General features: G+C 55.0%; 1 protein-coding gene across 6 annotated transcripts; it reads right to left on the bottom strand.

The window, feature by feature from the left end:
- Positions 1–477: 477 nt before the first annotated feature.
- On the bottom strand, positions 478–17,999 carry CSF3R (colony stimulating factor 3 receptor). Of its 6 annotated transcripts, XM_045782497.2 has the most exons (19): positions 14,770–14,905; positions 13,560–13,618; positions 12,252–12,385; positions 11,605–11,688; positions 10,743–10,812; positions 9,486–9,779; positions 8,451–8,574; positions 8,110–8,297; positions 7,108–7,277; positions 6,840–6,993; positions 6,674–6,753; positions 6,051–6,258; positions 4,922–5,110; positions 4,420–4,521; positions 3,651–3,797; positions 3,395–3,535; positions 3,065–3,158; positions 2,751–2,832; positions 478–2,354 (listed from the first exon to the last, which is right to left on the bottom strand). In XM_045782497.2, exons 5-19 carry the CDS (start codon positions 10,771–10,773, stop codon positions 1,875–1,877), a joined length of 2,484 nt encoding a protein of 827 aa, XP_045638453.2. In that variant the 5' UTR covers positions 10,774–10,812; positions 11,605–11,688; positions 12,252–12,385; positions 13,560–13,618; positions 14,770–14,905; the 3' UTR covers positions 478–1,874. The 6 variants fall into 6 exon arrangements, with proteins under 6 accessions (XP_045638453.2, XP_045638449.2, XP_045638448.2 ...); XM_045782493.2 differs by lacking the exons at positions 10,743–10,812; positions 14,770–14,905 and adding an exon at positions 17,879–17,999; XM_045782492.2 differs by lacking the exon at positions 10,743–10,812.
- Between the last annotated feature and the right edge of the window lie 3,226 nt (positions 18,000–21,225).

The following is a 21,225-nucleotide window of genomic DNA, read 5'->3' as shown; positions in this document are numbered from 1 at the left end:
TCTTGGGCATGCATCCTGTCCTTAATCCCACTCTGTGTTCCTGGCCTCGAGCCCCGGTTATTTTGGAAGCTTTCGTAGGGCCTGCCTTAGCCTTCTCCCCCAACCTAGTCTTTCTTCTTCCTCTCCCACCACATTCCAGGATGAGGCCCCGGAAGAGCTGCTGGGCTTCATTCAGCGTCCTCTCAGGCAGCCTTGTAAGCCTCGTGATGAAGGTCGCTGATTTTGGGGATGGGATAGCCCTGGGCTGGAACTGAAGCTCAGCCGTGTACTGTGATCCTGTGGGCAAACCACCCCACCTTGCTAGGCCACGGTGTGCTCATTCATCAAACGGGAATGATAATAATAGTATCCACTTTCTAGGTTGTTGGGGGATTAACGGAGGCACTTGTGTGCAGAGGACCTGCTGTATAGAAGACGTTCAATAAATAACTTGCTGTGATATTATTGTGAAAGGAGGGGTGTAAAGACAACTACAAATTAAAAGGAGGAAAAATAAATTTTTAATGAAATAAAAATAACATTTTAATTCTCCCTTAGTGCAAAAAGGGGAAAAGCTCTCCTCCCCCTCACTTTTCTTAAAGCATTGACTTTTGAAAAGTTGTAATTGTGAATTCTTCCTCTGTCCTTTTGCGACCCATGCAGATCTTTTCAAAAACCAAGTAAGCCTCTTGCCAGTTTTACAGCACAGGAATGTCCTTCTCCAGGATGTAGGAGTCATCTCTTGAAATGTAATCATTAAGGAAGACAGTGGCCCTGTCTCCCAGTTTCTGCCGGGCTCTAAGCTGCGAACCTGCCTCTTCTCATAAAGCTATGAGAAAATTCGATTTCTTTGGGATAAAGGCAATTAGCAAACACAGGTGTTTACCCCATTTACCAGGTGAATTTAGGATGACCTCTGTGTGACAGATAGTGTCGTGAAGTCCTCTTGCTTGAGGCCTAGGTATTATTTATCCTGAGAGAATGTATCCACTTGGCTACATACAAGGGTAAGATTTTCTGTCTTTTCAAGCTCTTTAGGAGATTGCTGGTGACGTGAATCACATTCTGGCTTAATGTTCATTCAGTAATAAAACTGATTTCGTCCTCTTCTACCCTCATGGAGAGGTGTTCTAGGTTGGCAGGAGATTTTGTGTTTTTTTAATATTTTATTTTTAAGCAATCTCTGCACCCAACATGGGGCTCGATCTCACAACCCTGAGATCAAGAGTTGCACGCTCCACTCATTGAGGCAGCCAGGCGCCCTAGTAGATTTTGTTTTTAATTATATTTCTCCAGCAGGGTTGGGCTTTTCTGAGTCTGTTCCCCATGTCCCACAGCACTTTGTGACACCCCTCAACCCTGACCACGGTGCCCTAATGGCCAGTCTTCAAGTCTCTGAGTCCTTTGAGTGTGGACTGAGCCAAATCATTTTTGAATCCCTGCTGCCAGCACAGGGCCTACGTGCTAGGTGATGGCGGTGGAATGAATGAGCGAAGGCAGGAGTACCCAAATGAACACTTCTGATAAGAACCCCCATCACTGCGAGCACCCTGAAAAGAAAAAGAACAGAGGCACAGGCACACTCGAGTTTCTCAAAATCAAACCAAACCAAACCATGGACCGGTTTAAGAGACTGAAATTACAGGAAATAAGCACAAGAGGCTAGTGGGCAGGGTTGGACGAAACATTCTCTGGCCACAAAAGTGAGAGGCCCAGCCTGTGGAGACTGGGGAGATAGAGGAAGGGTGCTGGGGGCTGGAGATAGGGAGATCCCGGTACCCTTTCTGCCCTTCTGGGGCTAGGTGATTTTTCATGATGGGCTTACTCACGCTCTCCTCTCCTCTGTGGGCCAGTCCTTTCAAGAGGCAGGCCGGGGTGGGGGTGCCCAGGAAGTGCTAGACGCCCCCCAGTCCCTCTACCCCGTGGACCTGGAGCCCTTGCAGGAGGGGGAAGTCAAGCAGTGGCCCGAAGACACAATCATCCTCCTGGTTTGGGACCAGGGGCTCTGGGGTGCCCAGGGGGCTGGTCTGGAACCAGAGGTTCTCATAAAACTTGGGGCTGGGAGAAAGGCCCCCTAAGAGGGGCTGAGTAGAGTCACAGCGGAGATAGTGCCCCGGACCTGGGCTTGTGGGGCTGCCCAGCACCTTCCCATAAAGGACCTGGTCACTGGTGATAGACGGGGGCTGGGGCTGGGTGGAAGGTGCTCTTGGGTCCCCCTGGAGCACATAGGCCTGGACCAGGGTGGGGAGGCCACAGGACCCTGAGCTGTCATTGGACTCCCAGGGCACTGGCTTCTTCTCTTCTTCCTCCAGCACTGTGATCTTGGTGATGGGTGGCATGCCGGGGTCCCGAAGGCTAGGCAGCTGGAAGGTCTCCTGGACATAAGGATGTAGGGTGAGGGCATGATTCATCTCAGATGTTCATCCCAACCACTGTCCCTTCCTGTGTTGGGACAGCTGTGGGGCTATTCCTGCTGCTCTCTGCTGGGACCCAAATGATGACACCTGGAAAGCACCTCACATTTTCCTGACACGTGCTATGTGCTTCAGACTTACTTTGGTGAATGTCCCCAACAATTTTGAGTGAGGTACGTCCCATTTCACAGTGAGATGGCTGAGGCTTTGAAATGGGTAGAGCTGGGATTCAAACTCAGATCTGCTTTCCTCCAGAGGGAGGGGACCTTGCCAGGAAGTGATGGGAGGAGTAGCCTTTCACTTGGAGCCTGGACCAGCACCCCCTGGCCCCATTTCCCTCTCCCTGTGGGGTCTCACCTCCACCATGATGGTAGGCACCCAGGAGCCCAGGCTGCTATGGGCTGGGTCTGGGACACTTGGCCACAGGGGATTCTTCCTGCTGCAGAAGAAGGCAAGTGAAGGCTGGGTCAGGCATGCCCTCCCATCTTTCCATTCCTTCTCCCACCCAGTCCCAGCAGCTGAAGGCCCCTTGGGTGGAGAGGAGCTGGTGGAGGGCCTGATGCAGACATGGGCCCTGAGGCCTGCGAAGGCGAGGAGGACCTTGGCCTGGCCCACTCCAGGCTGCAATTCCCTGTGGGCAGGGGTAGCTCAGGTCTCTTGAAAGGACTCACCTGGGTCTGCAGCAGAACCGGGCAGCCCCACAGAGGCAGGTGAACAAGAGCAGGAAGGCAAACAGGCCCAGGAGGACATGCAGCTCAGACTCCTCTGGGGTGAGGGGAAAGCCAGAAGACGTTAGAGTGCACGCGAGTAAGGCTGGGTCTCTTCCTCCAGATTGGGCTCTGAGGGCAGGATTGGGCCTCCTCCCTCAGGCTGAGCTTCACGCGCGGGGCTGGGTCTCCTCCCTCAGACCAGTGGATCCAGGTAAGCCCTCAAAATGAAAGATCCGATGGGTGAGGAACCCTCCCAATAGCCTTGTCTGGCCGGCCCCCATCTCCCCTTACCTAGGGCCAAGGTCATCAGGGTGAGGCTTGTACTGTTGGCGGCCCCGACCCTGCTGGTAGCCATGAGGTGAACATGGTACAAGCTGGCAGGCTCCAGGCCGTGGAGGACCAAGCCATGGGAGGAGGCATTCAGGACAGTGGCTGGGAGTAGAAGAGAATGGTCAGCCTGGGTCCAGATGCCGGGGCTCCCTCCAAGGCTGCTGAGCTCCCCCCTCCCAGGCCTTCTGGGGCTGTGTGGTGCTAAGGATAGACTCACAGAAGGACTGGTCCTGAGCATTGGTCCAGAAGACGGTGTAGTGGGTGAGGGGGCTCTTCCCCAGCTCGGGGGCCTGGGGCGCCCACTCCAGCTGGGCCCAGGTCTTGCCAATGTGCTTTAGGTGCAGCTCTGGGGCGTGGGAGGGGGCTGTCGGGAGAGAGGTGCAGGGGTTGACGGCGAGCGGGGCAGAGTGGAGGAACCAGCGGGACATCTTGTGGCTTCCTGGACCCCAGAACTGAGACACGCTGTGGTTCAGAGTAAGAAAAAAGAGTCCAAGGGGACTCGTGCCTTAAACCTCATGTTGCCAGGACCTTCGACTGAATTCCATCAGCTAATAAGTGTGCTAAGCTAGGATTTGAACTTGTTTCTCTTTGACTCCAAAGCCTTGCCTGATTTCTGCCAGGCTTCATTTTGTTGGGTTCATTATCTGATTTCTGCCGCTCGCTCTCTGACTTTATGCCAGGCCTTCTGTCTAATTTCTGCCACACATGACACTTGATTTCTGTCAGGGCAAAATTGATCAATTTTTGCCAGATTTGCTTCTCAAATTCTGCCAAACCCAATCCCTAATTTTTATCACCCCACCACCTGACTTCTGTCCGGTTGCAGGGGTTCAGTGTAAGCCAGGGGTAATCTTGGGGTTGGGAGAGAGCCTCTTCTGAGCCAGGGGTGGGGGAGGAAGGAAATGTTCCCTCATCATCCTGATTGTTGGGGCCCAGGCAGGCACGGAGAGGAGAAGATTCTGGGAGGGGCCTGGTGGCTGACGCACCCATCTCTTGGGAGTAGGCATAGATGTGCTGGGAGGGTCCCACGGTGTCCTGGTAGAGGGGGGTCACAGTGATCTCATAGAGCTGAAAGGGCCTGATGTTCTCTGTAGAGAGAAGATGAGGCAGGCCCCTGGTGAGGGGCTGACCTCTGCAGGTGATCAGGAGCTAACCCCAGACCTCCAGTTGGGGATAACCCAGCCTCCCATTGCAGAGCTAGCCTCTTCCATCTCTTCTTCGGATCATTCGATGGGGGTAAGGGCAGAAATTGGGAAAGCTAGAAAGGGGGCGGGGTCAGGGCTGTGAAAAGTGAGCATCTGGTTACACTGGGAGAAAACGTTCTGATCCTGGGGATAGGAGAGAACAGTAAAGAGTCAAGGAAGATGCTTCTCTCAGGTGCTTCAGGCTGCCTCTTGCGTACTGTCCGACTAACACTGCCTCCCTGCTTCCCAGGCCCGGCCAGCCCGCCTGCCCCGCCTGCTGGGTCCGCCTCACCCTGCACCTCACCCTGCAGCAGCGTCCCAGACATGCTTCCATTATGCTCCATCTTCCAGCTCTTATTGCTGCCGCTGGGGCTGGGGGGACCCAGACCCCACTCAATCACATAGCCCTGAGGCCGAGGGCTGGGGGGCTCCCAGCCCACCCAGAGGCTGTAGGGATCTCGAGCCACGGTGTGGAGTCTGGCCAGGGGCGGACCTGGAGACAGAGTAGGAGGTGACAGAAAAAGCGAGAAGAATGCAGGTACCAGAGCCAGAAGCCTGGGTTCTAGTCCTGGCTTTGTTACTTACAAGCTGGGTGACCTTGAGTCAGTCACGTTCAGGACCTCAGTTTGCTCATCTGCAAGGGGTCTGGTGCAGATCCCATGAGATGATGCCTAGGACGAGCCTAGCACAGTGCCCCGTGCAGAGGAGTGCCTGATGGTGATCGATGCTAATGCTGTGTCGTTCGTGGGGTTATCGCTGTGGTCCTTGGAGCGTGTTCATTTCCTGAGTCCACTAAGAGTCCCGTGAGGGAGCCGCCACCCTGGCCCCATTTTATCAAGGAGAAAACTGAGACAGGCTAAGTAACTTGTCTAAGGTCACATGGCTAGTAAGTTGGAATATTTGCTCTTGTTATCACTAGTCTCACCATATTCAGGGGAACCTGGGGGTGGTGGTGGTGGCTGATCCCCTGGGAACGAGCAGTTAACTCAGGGACCGTGTTTCAGCTGGAAAAACGTAGGGCTTTCTCCCCATCTTCCTGGGCAGATGGTCTCTGTGTGTGCACATGGGAGTGTGTGCCTATGACCGTCTGCACTTTGTATGTGTGTGTGTGTGTGTGTGTGTGTGTGTGTGTGTGTTACCACCACCAGCTTAACTTGGTTCTGGCTCGTGATAATAATAGTAGCTAACACATACTGAGCAGTAACTTGGTGCCAGACACAGGTCTGGACGCATGTAACCTTCATAACAATGCTTTGAAGTAGACACTGTATCATCCCCCTTTGCTAGGTGAGTAAACAGAGGCCAGGGAGGTTAGGTCACTTGCCCCGGTCACGCTGTTAGCAAGTGACAGGACTAGATGTGAACCCAGGCAACCTAGCTTCCGAATTAACGTGCTTAACCACCGCGTTCTACTGGCCACCAGCCCCCTTTACCTCTGCTCTCCAGGAAGACCACTGGGGTGGGATGAGAGGTCCCGGCTGTGTTATAGGCCACAAGGACCACCTCCTGGGCTTCCAAGGGCAAATGGAAGGTGCAGCTTAGCTCCGTGGTGTTGCAGAGGGGGGGGACTGTCTCAGCCTGGTCTGGAGCTCTGACCAGGTAGCCTTGGATCTGTCCGCTGTATTTGTCCAAGGGCGTTGGCTGCAGTGGGCACGGGAAGAAGAGGATAAGGGGGCTGCACAGCTCATCTTGAGTGGGGTGGGGCTTCTAGATGGGGTGGTTGGGTCATAGGAACTGAGTCCCACAGGCTGGGAACCAGCCTTCTTCCCTCCCTTCCTTCTTGCCCTGTTTACCCCGTGCCAGGACCTAGGAGGGCGGAAAGGAAGAAGCAGGTTGGCACTTAACTCATCCCTGAACCGGCCCTTTGTCATAAGTGAGTCCTGCATTCTAGTCTCGCCAGAAGGGCACTGCCCAGCTTCCCAGGCACATGCAAAGTGCCTGCAAATGACATACAAATCCAAGCCTCCCGGACCGGCTGGACTCCTGAGCCCCAGCCCGCAGGGATCTGTCCGGGTGGAAGGAGTCTCAGGGATGGAGGGATGTCAGAATGGGTCACCTTCCAGAACAGCTGCACATCCGCCGTCCTGGGGTCCAGCTGTCTCTGCCGCCACCATGTGTCCAGTCTGACGATGGGGGCTATGGAGCAAGAAGAGGGTCAGAGAGGGCCCTGGAGGCTGGACGTTGCCCTGATAGCTACTCCCAGGCCCTCACCACCCACTTACCCTGTTGCGCAGTGGTCAGCGTCAGGCTAGGGCTCCAGTCGCTCCAGTGGCCAGGCAGGGGCCAGCGGGTGCAACGCAGCTGCAGGGCGTAGGCTGTGGATGGGAGGAGCCCGCAGAGCTCATACTGGAGGGTCTGCGACAGCAGGGGGCCCACCTGGTGGGGTGGCCGAGGCTCTGAGCCTGGATCCTGTGCCCTTCAGGGCCAGCTCAGCCAGCCTCCCCTCAGTCCCCCCAACCCCCAGGCTCTTGAGGTCGCCCTCCGCCTCACCAGGGCCCAGCTGGCTTCTCCAGGCTGTGGCTGGTGGCGTAGCTCACATTTCTGTTCTATGTACAGGCTTGGCCTCCATGGCTCCCAGCGCAATAGCAGGCAGCCTGGCTGGGGTGGGGCCACCTCAGGACTGGGGTCCAGGGCCCACAGGGTGGGGGGCTCCAGCTTCACTGCAGGGAGAGGGTGTTGTCAGAAACGTCCCCTGCCCCATCCCGTAGGGGTCTGCCTTGCTCCTGCTTTTCTCTTTGCCTGTTGTTGCACTTTCAGCCCTAGGTCTCCATCCCTGGGGTTTCTGTCAGTCTGTCTCTCTTTTTGTTCTCTGTCTCTCTGTGTCTCTTCATCTCCATGTCATCACGTTTCTGCAGGTCTGTCTCTGTACGTGTGTCTGTCTCCCTCTAGGTCTGTTTCATCCTCTTGCCCCAGGGCCTTTGCACTTGTTCTCTCTGCCTGGAGCCCTTTCCCCTCATATCCAGTGGCCTGCTCCCTCATTTCCTTCAAGGATTTTCTCCAATTTGTCCCCTTCTCAGTGAGGCCGCCCCTGACCGCCTTACTGAAAGGGCAACTGTCCCCTAACCCCAGCTTTCCCTACACTCTTCCCTGTTTTAACTTCCTCGTCACACTTCTCATCACCTGACATTCTGTTTTATTTAGTTTGCCCCCTAGAATGTAATGTTCCAAGGGCAGGAGTTTTGCTATTTCGTTCAGTGCTGTCTCTCCCGCACCTAGAACAATGCCTGGTAATTAGTGGGCGCTTTAAGAAACTTGCTGAGAGAATTATTGAAGGTGTCTCCTTGCCTCTGTTTCTTCCGTGTCTGTGTGTCTGTGTCTCCATGGCTCTGTCCCCACCTGTGTTCCATTTTGTCTCTGTCCCTCTTGTCTGCCTCAGTCTCTTGGTCTTCCAGTGTCTCCTTGTCTGTCTGGGTCTGTCATTTCCTCTCTGTGCCTCTCTGGCTTGGTCCGTTGTGGGGGCCTCTCCCCTCCCCCGTACCCGGCATCACCCACCGACATCCATGGGAACGAGGCACAGCTGTGGGGACTTGCTGGTCCCTAGCGCATTCTCGGCCTGCACCCAGATGCCCATGTTCTGGTACAGCTGCAGGTGTCTCCGTGGGATGGAGCAGTGGTTCTGCCCATCGTTAGGCACGCAGTCGGGGATAGAGTCCTCTTGGGTCTGACAGTTGCCGCGACTCCTGCCAAGAGGCCAGGCTTGGGTGTCTAGCAGAAGAAGAAAGCGAGGCTCCCTTCTCCCTCTCATGTTTGCCTCTGGCTCCCCCAACCCACAGTCCCGCCCATGTCCCACCCTAGGATCCAAAAGAACCAGGGGCTAGTGTAGAGACCCTTACTTGAAGCTCTTGAGGGTGAAGTTGGTGGACAGGTGGTTGTTGGGTCCTGGCTCCCACTGACAGATGAGGCTGTTGGTTGTGAGGTTCATGAGACAGGACAGGTTGTGGGGTGCGGCGGGAGGGTCTGCACACAGGGTGGGAAGAGTGAGGGCTTTGGGTAGGACCATGCAGAAAGCTCCAATTGGAAATAGTCAGCTTTCTTTCCTTGCTCTGGATAGTTCCCTCTGGGGTCACCTTGTCTATTTGCTTGTCTCCCTATCAGGTGACCCTGGAGGGGCAGCCCTGGGGAAAGTCAAATGCAGGCCTGGACAGGGGCAAGTGCCACAGAGCGTCCCACCCCCTCAGCTCTGCCCTCTTGGACAGGGACAGTGTCCACCTGGCTTTTCATCCTGGTTCTGCCATTTTTAGCACATCTGGAAGTCACTTAACTGCCCTGTGCCTCAGTTTCTTCATCTGTGAAACAGGGGTGATGGGAATATGCTTACCCCCTGGGGTTGTGGGGGCTGAATGCCTTACTATGTCCGCAGCGCTCTGAGCCATGCCTGGCACGTGGTAAGTGCTATGTCAGTGTTAGGCGTACTCTGAGTGACTCTTAACGAAAGAAACTGGTCTTAGTGTTTTTCTTATGCATTGGCTTGGCAGAAAGTCCTCGCTTCTCAGTTTGAGTAGAAGGCTGAGAAACTAGGAGCAGGCCCAGCTGGTCGAGTGTCCTCCCTGGGCACACCGTCCCATGGCTGAGTATTTGGGCTTCCTTGCCAGCCAGAGGGAGTCATGGTTACTCCACCATGCTGCCTGATAGAAAATTCAGCTACATCCTTAGTTTGTGACCTTCACCAAGTCACTTACTCTCCCTGAGCCTCAGTTTCCTCATCTGCAAAATGGGGCTGCACAGCACTCTGTACTGGTAGGGAAGATTATCTGATGCCATGCCCGTAGCGTGCTTATTCAGCAAGAGCTCAGGAAATACTACGAGCTCTTAAGAGTGACGGCAGGAGGGCGTGGAGGCAGAGTGGGTGGATGGCCGCGGGCACTTACAGCCGGCCTGCACCTCAGCCTGGTCCAGGATCTGCAGGCTGGTGCCCCAGCGCAGGCAGCAGGAGAGAAGGACCCGAGGGCTGTTGAGATGGGCCACAGTGATGGTGAATTCCTGCCTTCCATCCGCCAGATGCTGCCTCTTTCCGGGTTGAAGCTCCGTTCCCAGTTTCCACAGAATCTGGGACTCGGGGTCCAGGTGGCTGCAGTTCGGGCTGATGGTGCAGGAAGCTGTGATGGGATCCCCCAGGTGGACAATGGGGGTTGGGAGGCTGATGCGCCCGCACTCCTCCAGGCCTGGGGTAGAAGAGGATGGGCCCTGAGTCACTCCTATGCCCGGCAGAGCTGAGCTATAAACCTAGGCCTTTGTATTCCTAGACTCAAGGCCCTTACCCCCTTGCCTCACCCCCTAAGATATGGGGGCTGGGATGGGGTGAATGCCTATGGGGACGGTGAGGGGCTCTCAGGGGTGAGAGAGAGCTGGTGATGTGTTGATCAATGTTTCTCAACTGGCTCTACGAGAAAACCAGATCCCGATGGGTAGTATAGGCTGCTTTCTCTGGTGTAAATATTCCCGCCAAGACGGATTTTCAAGCTGCCAGCGTGACATCACTGAACGTGAACTTGGGAGGAAATGTGCACACTTAGGTCTTGCGGGCCACCACCAGCACACTGCCAGGCAGGGACGAGGCCCCTCTGCGGCTCCCTCCCCAGAGGTGGTGAAAGCAATGGTTGGAGTGATAAGAACCCCACAGCCACAGCTCTCAGAATTCAAATCTGATTGTGTTACCCCGTCTGGACCACAGCCGCCCAGCACTTTAGTGGTGTGGTGGATAAGAGCACGGGTGTTGGAACTAGACCGCCTGGGTTTAGAGCCCGGTTCTATTGCTTCTTAATTATAGGACCCTGGCAGGTTACAGAGGCTATTTGTGCCTCGATTTTTCTCATCTGTAGAATGGGGATGAAAAGTAATCCCCACCTTCATCTTGCTCACCTGATTAACATCTAGCATCTTGGGGGAATCAGACCAGGCGCTGATCAACCAGATCAGGCCAAGTGCCCTGAATTTTCCTAAAGCTCTTATTCTCCTTCATAATTATAGTCACGTGATAAGTTGCTCGTCTGTCTCCCCAGTTAGACCAAAGGTTCCGTGAGGCCAGAGGCCTTGGCTGTTGGTCTCATTACTGTATGCCCAGAGCTTAGCATAGAATAGGCCCTTAGTGAGTATTTATTGTATAAACAAATAAGGAAGCACTGTACTTTGCCCACCGTGCCGTCTTTCCTCTGTCATGTGTTCTGACGCCTGTTTGCTGTTGAAGATGCTGAGGCCCTAAGAGGAGAAGGAATTTGCCCAGGATCACAGAGCAAGTTCATGACTTTCAACATGGGGCTCCTATCACTTCACCGACTCAGAATTTCGGACTGGGAGGAACCTCGCCAAACTCTTTACTTCAGAACTCCACCTAACATTGCATCCTCTGCAGCAGGGCTGGGATGGCCCGTTTTTGTACGGCCTGCCAGCTAAGAATGGGGTTTATATCTTTAAAGGGTGAAAACAAAACAGAAAACAGATAAGAACATGCAACAGAAACTGTATGTGGCCTGCAAAGCCGAACTATGGCTATCAAGCAATGTTTGCTGACCCTTGCTATGCAGCATATCCCTGTCAATCCTGGCCTCAGCTTGCATACCCCCAGAGATGGAAAGCTCTCCACCTCTCAAGATAGTTTCCATGGTTGGAGAGCTCTGCCTGGGCTTCCTTATTCCAGGAGGAATCCTGCCTCCTATGGCTCCCACCCCGATTCCTTTGTCGCCCATGAAGGCTGTAGAGGACCCAGAGCCTCCTCCTGACAAGCCTGGCAGAGATTTGCAGACAAGACCTGGGTCCATTGGCCTTTTGCAGGCTGACCAGCCCAGGCCCTCTGGCCATTCCGCATGGGTGGTGGTTTGCCCCCAGAGGTCTGTGGGTGGCAGCCTGGCCACATCTGTGCTCAGCCTTGATTCTCTGGGAACCCCTGGAGCAGTGTGGCAGTGCAGGCAAATGATTCCCTCCTCTACCCCTGTATCTCTCTCCCTGTGACTCCCCTCTCCCCACAGCACCCCTGTCCCCGGCCATACTCACTTCTGGGGAGCAGCAGGATAATCAGGGCGGCGACGGTCAGGCTCCAGGTTCCCAGCCCTGCCATAGTGCCAGTTTGGTGTTCACCTGGAGGCAGAGGGGGATGGTGAAGGTCATGGGCTTTGGAGTCAGAGCTGAGCTTAACCCTTGCTCTGCCACGGTGTGGCTTTGGCCAGGTGACTTGACCTCTCTGAGCCTCAGTTTCTTTGTCCACAGAATGGAGGTAATAACAGCCTATACTGCACTGGACTTTGGGAAGAAGACACGAAATGATGGAAGGCACATAGGCAATGACTCTGTAAGTGACGGCCACGGTCGTTACTATATTTGCCTTTCGGGAGAGAGCAGGGACAGGAGCATCAAGGAACAGCATTCTTCCCCCTTCCCTTTTATCTTAGCTGGGCTTGCATGGTATGCAGGTAGTTTATTTTGGAAAGATCCCAGGACCAGAGTGAGGGGTTGGGAGAATGAAACAGGCAAGGAAGGAAAGCTGACACAAGGGTACATCATGGAACTGGGGTCATCCTCTAGGGGCAACTGGGGCTCCATCCTGCTGGAACCTTCCAAGGAGCTGTGTGGAACATGCCTCAGGACTATCCACTCAAGGGACAATTTATCCCTTGAACACGAGGGAGGATGGGAACATTTACCTACTGACTTCTGTCCCCCATCGGTCAAGGGGTGTTCTTTGGGGTATTAACTTCCTGGGACATCCGGGTTGCACACGTGTGAGTACGAGGCAGGTTCTCCTGAGGAGCCGTGCCAGAAGGGTCAGAGACGCTCCCTGGCAGAAAGGGGTAATGGCACAGAATAGCTGAGGCAAGGGGCTGTCAGGTTACGCCTGTGGGAAGCTGGGCTCCATGGCGATGGCGGGAACGGGAGGGCACAGGGGGTCCAACACAACCCCAGTTCTGGGCTCAGAACTGTGGAGGTGTTCCGGCGCCAGGTGTCCCAGAAACTATGCAAAGCGTGTTCTGCCACTGGGGTGGGCTTCTAGCCTTACCCTCCCTTCTGCCCCCACTGGGGTCTTGGGACCAGGCACCTGATTCTCCAGCACCAATTGGCACTCTTGGCAGCTGGTCAGTGGAAATCCCCGACGAGCCTACATGTATGACCAGGAACACGTACGTGCACGTGGTGTCCCAAGGGATCCCCTGTGCTTAGAGGCAGGAAAGCTTCTCTCCCTTTTCTCTCCCTCCCAGACAGAGGTGTGAATAAGAGCTGCCCAAGATACCCCAGGCTGTTCCTTCTCACAGAGGCCTCACCCCAGCCCCTGGGCTATTCATATTCATTTCCGTATCAGGATGCCAGGGGACTGCTAGCCCATACGTCACTTTTTTTTGCAAATCAGGAAAAACGTGCCCCTTCCTCTGGACAGATGCAGCCCCACACTAAGACCAGGCAACTGAAGAATAGGCTGGATTTCAGCCTCCATTTGCTCCTCAGCTGAGCAGCTTTGTGCAGTGAGAAACCCGCACAACTGTTCAGAGTATCCCTGTCTACCAATCAGTAGTTGGCAACTTTCTTACTCCAGCATAGCAGTTTGATTATCTCCCAAGCACACTCGATGGGGAAGATTTAGCCTCCTAGGCCCAGACTTTGGGACACCGTTTTCCATTTCCATGTGCTTTTGATCATACCCCAGCCCTGCCACCCCAGCAAGGGTCAGCATAAGGCCTAGCTTATGTCCAGCAAGGTACTACTTCATCCCTCTCCTCTGGCTCCTGTCCAGAATGGGCAACCAAACCCCACTCTGAGAGGCCCTGGCATCCTCCCCTTGGCATGTTTGGCAGCAGTCCCTGGTCCCCCACGGCAGCCCGGGGTGCCCCCCACCCCCATTGAGTGTGACCGGGGACCTGTTGGAGCATGGCTCACTCTCTGGGGGCCAGTATGTGGAGAGGGTGGGAGCCCAGCTCTGAAGCTGACCACCTGCTCTGAACCCCGGCTCCGCGACTTACCAGCTTTGTGACCGTGGACAAGTTAGTTACTTCACCTCTCTGAACCTTGGTTTCCCCATCTGTGAAAGAGGGAGAACATTAGCACACACTTCTCAGGATGGTAGCGAGGAGGCACCGAGATGGGCTGGGATACAAGCACACTCAGTGACCATAAGTTGTTTTCACGCTCTGTAAAGTGGGACACCGTGTCATGGAATCCAGCATGTGGCCTCCTCTCCCCCTCGCAGGCTGTGTGGTCACAGCATCCTAGGACAGCCACCTTGTTTTCATCTGTGTCACACTACATGGTTTCAAAGCCCCGTTTCTGGGTCTCTTACTTGTAGCTCCTTGGCCCCCCCAGTCTCCTCTTTGCTTCATTTCTCCCCAGTCAGTCCCAGCGGAACCCGCTGCCTCCTGGAGGCACTGCCATCTCCCGCCTCTTCCTGCTCTCCTCTCCTTTCCCTGCACTCGGCCTTCTGCCCTCCTCTCCCTGCCCCAGCTCACACTGTCTCTGCCCTGTCATGTCTCCTCTCCTTCAGGGAGATTCTTCCTGTGGGAGGAGGGGGCTGGGACTGAACAGAGGGAGAGGCCCTCCCAGATGTGGTGGCGAGGAAGAGGGAGGCAGAGCTGCCGAAGGGGTAAGAATGTGAAATGGGCACACAGGTGGTGAAGCCTGGGTGGGACAGGTGCAGAGAGAAAGAGCCCAGGGGACGAGGACGTTGACCCAGAGGCCCAGGTGCTCAAGGCCGAGAAGCAAGAGGTCCCCAGGAGAGTTTAAGATTCGAGAGAGGGAAATGTGAAAGATAGGGAAAGGCACAGAAAGACTCGGAGACAGACGGACAGACAGAGACCCAGAGCCCAGATAGGCCAGGGAGGGGTTGGGGAGGCAAGACAGAAACAGGGGAGACAGGGACAGGCTGAGACATAGGGTCTGAGATGGGGACGTGGAGAGAGATGGTGATTGTGCCCTTCCCCGAGCCCAGCTCGGTGTCCCCAAAGAGATATTCAGCGGTTTGTGACTTCCCCAATGCACCCCCCCCAAAGTGGGGGCAGCCCTGGTAAAAGAGACTCCTTGTCCAGGGCTCCTGGTTCCCAGGGACCAACGCTGAAGGCAGGAGCCCTGGTCCCAGGCCTGCCCATGGGCCCTTGGCAGAGCTGGGGGGAGCGGACCCGGGACTCGAGGGTCCCGTCAAGCCCAAGGTACAGCCCTCCCCGTGGACCCCCTACTCACGCTGGAGCCTGCAGCGGGCACCCGCCTGCCTCCCTGGTCTCTGCTCTCCTCTTGAGGGCAAGTTCCTGAAAACAGCCTCAGTCCAGCTTCTCTCCCCAGCCCTGTCGTTAATGGCTCGGTCTCTGACAGACCCAGGGGCCGCCGATTGCAACACCTGCCCAGCCTCCTTCCCTCCCCTGCCCTGTCAGTCAGTCGCTGAAGCACAGGGCAGCCCCTTCCTCCCAGGAAGGAGCCTGGGAGGGAAGCCGGTGAGGCTAGACAGCCTTCCTGCCTCAGGGGTCTCAAAGGGGCCGGGGAATGTGGCAACGGTGTCCCTCTCCCCTGCCTCCGGATTTCCTGACCTCAAAGCTTTGGGGCTGGCCAGGCCCAGGCTTCAAGCCGCCTGGGTGCCATTCCCATGCCCCCACCCCTTGGGGGAGCATCAGTGGGAGACAGACCCTGACTCGCAGGCTCGCTAGGCCCTAAGCCTCTTTTTGGCTCTAGCCTTGGGACCCCAATCCTCACAGTACTCGAGGGGGTAGCCTCCATGTTATGGGAAGTTTTGTACCTGACTCACTGTGCCCCTCTTCACTGTGTATTTTCCACCATTAACTGGCAATGGGGAAATGGGGACTCTGGAAACGAGACAGGGGGATGGCATGGGGAGGCTCAGGGTCTTCGTATGCTACCTTGAAATTGGTTTATTCACAACGATTCTGTTGTGAATATGTTTTGATTGAGTGCAGTAGACCAAATTTTGTGTCTTTCATTGTCTGTATCTATGATTCCCTTGGAACTGCTTATATAGATTTTAAAAAAATTTATTTATTTGACAGAGAGCGAGAGCAAGTAGGGGGAGCAGCAGAGGGAGAGGGAGAAGCAGGATCCCCACTGAGCAGGGAGCCGAGGCGGGGCTTGATCCCAGAAGCGTGGGATCACGACCTGAGCCGAAGGTAGACGCTTCACTGACTGAGCCCCCCAGGCGCCCCTTGGAACTGCTTATAAATAATTTTCTGTGCATTTTTCTGAAGAGGGTTCAGACTGTTCAGAGTGTGTCGGATTTATGACCCAGTAAGGTTAGGTACCAAACGGCTAGCAGAGTGTCCATAACATATGATCCTTTTTAGGAAAACAAGTCTTCTGAGTCTGGTGTGAGGGGCAGACCTGGGCTGCCGTGGAGGGTCCAGATGGGAATACCTACCTTCTGTGGCAACCTCCCCATGATGTCCTGTAGGCCCCGCGTGCTCAGCAAACCCCGTCGACTGTTCTTTCAAAATATAACCAGAATCTTGGGTAGACAGGTGTTTCCTACATAGTTCACCTTGGCTCTATGTTTCAATATTTTCATGATAAAAAGCTGGAGAATATAAACAGCACCTAAACCAATACCAGTCGGGATTAAACCACCCTTATCTCCTACTTCCATCGTTGCCGTCGTCTCCTTCCTGGTCTCCTACTTCCATTCATTCTTGTCCCCCACCCATCTGTCTATTGTACCTTCAGCAGCCAGTGTGATACTGACCCCCAAAATAGTCAGTTCATGTCATCCTCCGTCCCAAAGCCCCCCAGTGGGTCCCATCTCACTCAGAGTCAAAGTCAAGGCTCTTTCGATGACCTACAAGGCCCCACTCAACATGGGGGCCCCCTGTCCTATTATTCTCCCCCTCGCGGCTCTGCTGCAGCTACTCTGTTTTTCTTGTTGTTTCTTACATTTGTTAAGGTCCCTCCTGCCTCAGAGACTTTGCACTTCCTGTTTCTTGTGGCTGGATTCTTTCCCCCCCAATAATGACATGGGTCACTCCCTCTCCTTCTTCAGATCTTTGCTCACATATCAACTTCTCATTGAGGCTTTCTCTGACCACCCTTTAAAAAAATTGCACCCCCCTACGCCCTCTCTTTTTTCCCATGTCCCTTTTCACCATCTGTCATTGGCTTTCCCCACCCCCCACCTCCCACTAGAATAGAAGCTCCACGAGGGCAAGGGTTTTAGTCTGTTTTGTGCAAAACTTTATCTCCATTGTCTACAACACTTCCTGCCACCTAGTGAGCCCTCGGTGCATACCGAATGAATGATTGAATGAATGAATCTTCCCCCCACTTTGCCAAACCTGTCCCCAGTCCTCATGTGCCTCATCTTGGTAAAGTGTATCACCGTCCCCACTCCCCCAAGTCACCCAACGCAGGCACCCAGGAGTCCTTCCTCACACCCCCTTCTCCACACTCCCATATCCAATCAGTCCATCATGAAGGAGAATGGGCCTTTGGTTCATCATTCAGAAAACGTGTGCAGGGGTACAATGGTGACCAAAGCAATTTTCATTCCTGCCTTTACAGAGCTCTCTGTCTTGTCCACAACTCTGAAATTCATCTTCTCTCCCTGCCTTTGTCAGGTCTCCCTAGCCCTCACCGGGACTCCCCGCGGGCTCCCTGCTCTGGGCTCTCTCCCTCCACCCTCTGTCAGCACCTGGCAGAGTGAGCTTTCCTACACACAGCTGACCATACTGGTCCCCTTTCTTCAGAGGCCCTAGGATACATCCTAATTCCTTCACAGAACAATCAAGATACCCCACCAGCCGGCACCACCTCCCTCCCCTGCCTTACCTGCCTCCGCTTCCCCAGACACACTTCTTCGGGCTGTAGTCATGCAGCACTGGCTCTCATCTCCCTCCCTGCCCCAGGCTCTGCACACCTCTCTGTGTTTGCTTTCGCTGACCCCCTGTCACCTCCAGCTGGCTGAGTCCTGCCTCTGACCCAGCTCAGACCTCCACCCTGTGCTGAGCATCTCTCTGGGCTGGGTCGGGTGCCTTCCTTCCTTGGCGATCCCATATTACGGCAGTGGGCTGTTGGCTGTCTGCCTCCTCCATTAGACTGTGAACTCCTTGAGGGCAGGAACCATAGTCTCGTCTCTGCCTCCAGCCTCTGGATCTCCCAGGCTGCAGAATCTCCCTGTCCAAGCCTCCATCCGTTGCCTTATCCGCCACAGGGAAAATAACTCCTCCCAGGGGTTTTGTGAGGATTAAATGAACTATGGGAGTTATAAACCCCAGCATGGTAGGTGTTCAGTGAAACTCCTTTCCCTTCCCCCCAGTGCATAGTTCAGTATTTCAGAGCAAGATTTTACTGAACTCACCTGTGCTCCATTCTCCGCCGAAGACCTGCACCAGGAAACAAAACTGTAGCAGCTGAAATGAAAGTTAGATTGAAGGAAGAACTTTCCTTAAGGGAGAGACATTGGCGACGTTATATTAGTGCTGAGAGGTTAAGAGTGGGGCTGAAGTGTCAGACTGCTTGGGTTTGCCACCTACTAGCTGTGTGGTGCCGGGCAAGTTGTTTAACCTCTCTGAGCCTCGGTTTCATCATCTTTAAAATGGGGATAGTAGTATTTGCTTTACAGGATTTTTGAGAGAAATTGGTGAAATAATGCACGTGAGACACGTGGATCAGAGCCAAGTACACAGTAAGTGCTCAATAAATGTTTACTCTGGTGAGCTGAACAGCACGAGACAGATGTGGTCATCTCCCCTCCATCACACCCAGTGTCTGCTTTGTGGATACTTCCTCTTCCAGCACTCCTGTCCCTGGCCCCCTCCTCCATCAGACAGAGTGACCTCGGTGGGCTGGAAAGCCCAGTCAGGGAGCCCAGGGGAGAAACCCTGCTCTTGGTGGGCCTCCTGCAGGTTGGATCGTTTCAGTTTCTGTCATTGCCCGTGGTGCGTGGGGCTCCCTGAGTGGGTCAGGGAGCTGCTTGCCCCCAGGGGGCAGGAGTGGGTGGGCCGGCCAGGGTGAGTGTCCGGAAGTGGGGGCTGTGCTCATCGGCCGCGGGCTGGTTTGGCTGGAATATAGCCGTCGGCTGAGATTGTGCAAACAGGTCATTGTGCAAACACGTCCCTGTGTGTGACCTCGATTGTGCAAATAGGTGTTTACTGGAGGCTGCCTGCCTTGGACTGCCTGCTTACAAAAAGTGCCTGAGCTGTTGACTCAGAAAGAAACCAGAATCTGGACACTCATTCTTCCTTGAACACACCCTGAACTCTGTGCCTCCCGGCCTTTGCTGGGGCCGGTCTCTCTGCCCGAGGGCCCTCTCCTGCCTCTCTCCACTTGCTGAAATTGTACCCATTCTTCATGGCTCAGAGAAAATACCACTGAGTCTTTCTCCATAAACTTTTTCCTGGCTTGCACGCTCCAGGGATGCGATATGCCTCTAAATCAATGGTCCTGTTTTACCTTGTGGCCCTTTCTAGACCTTGAGCTCCCTGGGGACAAGGACCTTTCCTTGTTCACCTCAGACAGGTTAGGAAACTGAGGCCCAGAGAGAGAAAGTGACCTGCCCCATGTCACACAGCCAGCTCACAGCAGAGCTGGGCTCTAAGTCTGGTCTCTGAGCTTTCTGTCATGCTCCCCATCCCTCTTTTGAACCCCGCTCACCTCTGACTGTGGATCTGTACTCTAGCCCCTAAATGGAGCTGGGAACTCCAACTGGAACTGGAGGGTGGGTGGGATTATACAGAGGAGGAAGGGGTACTCTGGGCAGGGGAACAGCAAGACCAAAGGAACAGGAAGAGGGTGTATGGAGGGCATCGTAGGAAGAGACAGCACCGGCCGGGGAAGGGGGTAGGGCAGGCTTGCATTTTGGACCCAGAGCATTGACTGTATGACCCTGGGCAACCCCTCACAGGTCTGCCTCTCAGATCCCCATCTGCCCCTTGATACTCCAGAGATAGCCCAGGCTAAACACGGCCCCGCACTGAGCTCCTGCACGTTTCCCCCTCACAACCTGCTTTTCCGTCCCGGTGAACGGCATCTGGAAACCTGGGCTCAGCCTGGACTCCTTGCTGTCCCTTCCGCCGCACGTCCAGCCCGTCAGCCCTTTGTGTGGGTCTGCCCCTTCTCTGCCACCTCCCTGCCACTGCGGGAGTCAGGCCACCAGCCTCGCTCTTCGGGGTGATGCCGGCAGCCTCCGCCTGCTCTCCCCGTCTTCGTTCCTGCGATGCCGCCCTTGCTATACTCGGCTGGAGAGCTTCTTCTAAACACTGTCCCCGCTGGCCCCTGCCCCAGCGGAACCTTCCATTGGTGCCTTGTTGCCCATGGGGCTAAAGTTCCGAGTCTTCCTCCTGGCCTTCGAGGCCCTTCAAAACCAGCCCCTCACCCTCCCTGATGCTGGAGCCTCATCTCTTCACGCTCCCTGCCCCCCACCTTTTTTCCTTAAGATTTTATTTATTTATTTTAGAGAGCGAGCGGGAGTGGGGGGGAGGGGCAGAGGGAGAGGGAGAGAATCTCAAACAGACTCTGCGCTGAGTGCAGAGCCCAACGCGGGGCTCGATCTTACCACCCTGAGATCATGACCTGAGCCGAAATCCAGAGTCGGACGCTTAACCGACTGAGCCACCCAGGCTCCCCTCTTCATGCTCTCTTTCTAAGCCTCCTCTTCCCCTTCCTGGACCCGGTAGCCCTGCTGCTCCAGTTATTACCCCTGTCCGGTCACATGCTGTTTTTTCACAGCTCTAAGACCTCTCCACACTGTTGCCTCTGCTTGGAAGGCCCTTCCCTTTATTTCTATGCCTGAAGAAATCCCTTTCATCGTTTAAAACCCAGGGGAAATGTCACCTCCTCTGTGAAGCCTTCCTGGATTTCGCAGGCTGGGTTCGCTTCTGCTCACCTGGGCTCCCAGGTGTTCTGTGAAGGCAGGGACTTGATCTGTGACTCCAGTGCCCAGCATGGGACTTGGCATAGAGGAGGTGTCCGTGTAAGGATGCTGAGCAATTCGGACTGTGGACCCAGGTCTTCAGGCCTGAGGGGTCCCAGCAGCCATCAGTTTTCCTGCCAAGAATCTGGAGGAGGCTCTTCCACCCGGTGGCAGCCAGCACTCCACTATCCTGCTTTCCCGGTGCTCAAATGGGCAGAATTTTCCCGTCGGTTTGGTGCCCCCAAATGAGAAATGAATCTGTTAGGATGTAATCAAGGCTGGGTGCTAGAGGGTAAAGTGCAGGGCTCAGGCTGCGAAGGGGCCGGGATGGCTGTCCAGATGCTCTCTTGGGGCCTGCCTCTAGGGAAGGAAGCAGAAATCGAGCTTTGGGTGGGCAAAAGGGAAGACCCCCCCCCCTTGTGGTCTGCTGGCCAGGAGGGCCTTATCTCTGCTCTCCATGGTGTGGCCGGGGAGGGGGTACAGTCCTGGGGGCAGGGTGTGGGAAGATCAGAGGCTGAGGGGAGTTAAAGCTCAGATACTTATCTTGGCTTGGAGGAAACCTATTCCTTCTGCAACCCTGTGGCTGGCAGGCAGGGTGGGGGGCAGCCGGATAAAGGGGAGAGTCCCCAGGCCAGCCCAGCAACTGCCCTCATCAGGGGCTTCCTTGGGTGGGGGAGCTAGATCAGGCAGCTGGTCGCCTCCCCACAGCACTGGGGTGGGCCCATGGAAGGGACAAGACAGGGGCATTTTTCCTAAAAATCCTTCCAAGAAGAGTGTCCAGGAGAAACCTGATG

This window comes from Ursus americanus, chromosome 33 (genome assembly GCF_024610735.1).
Source record: "Ursus americanus isolate L20-20 chromosome 33, mUrsAme1.1.p, whole genome shotgun sequence".
NCBI classification, from domain to species: Eukaryota; Metazoa; Chordata; class Mammalia; order Carnivora; family Ursidae; genus Ursus; species Ursus americanus.
This window is presented reverse-complemented; position numbering and strand designations above follow the sequence as displayed.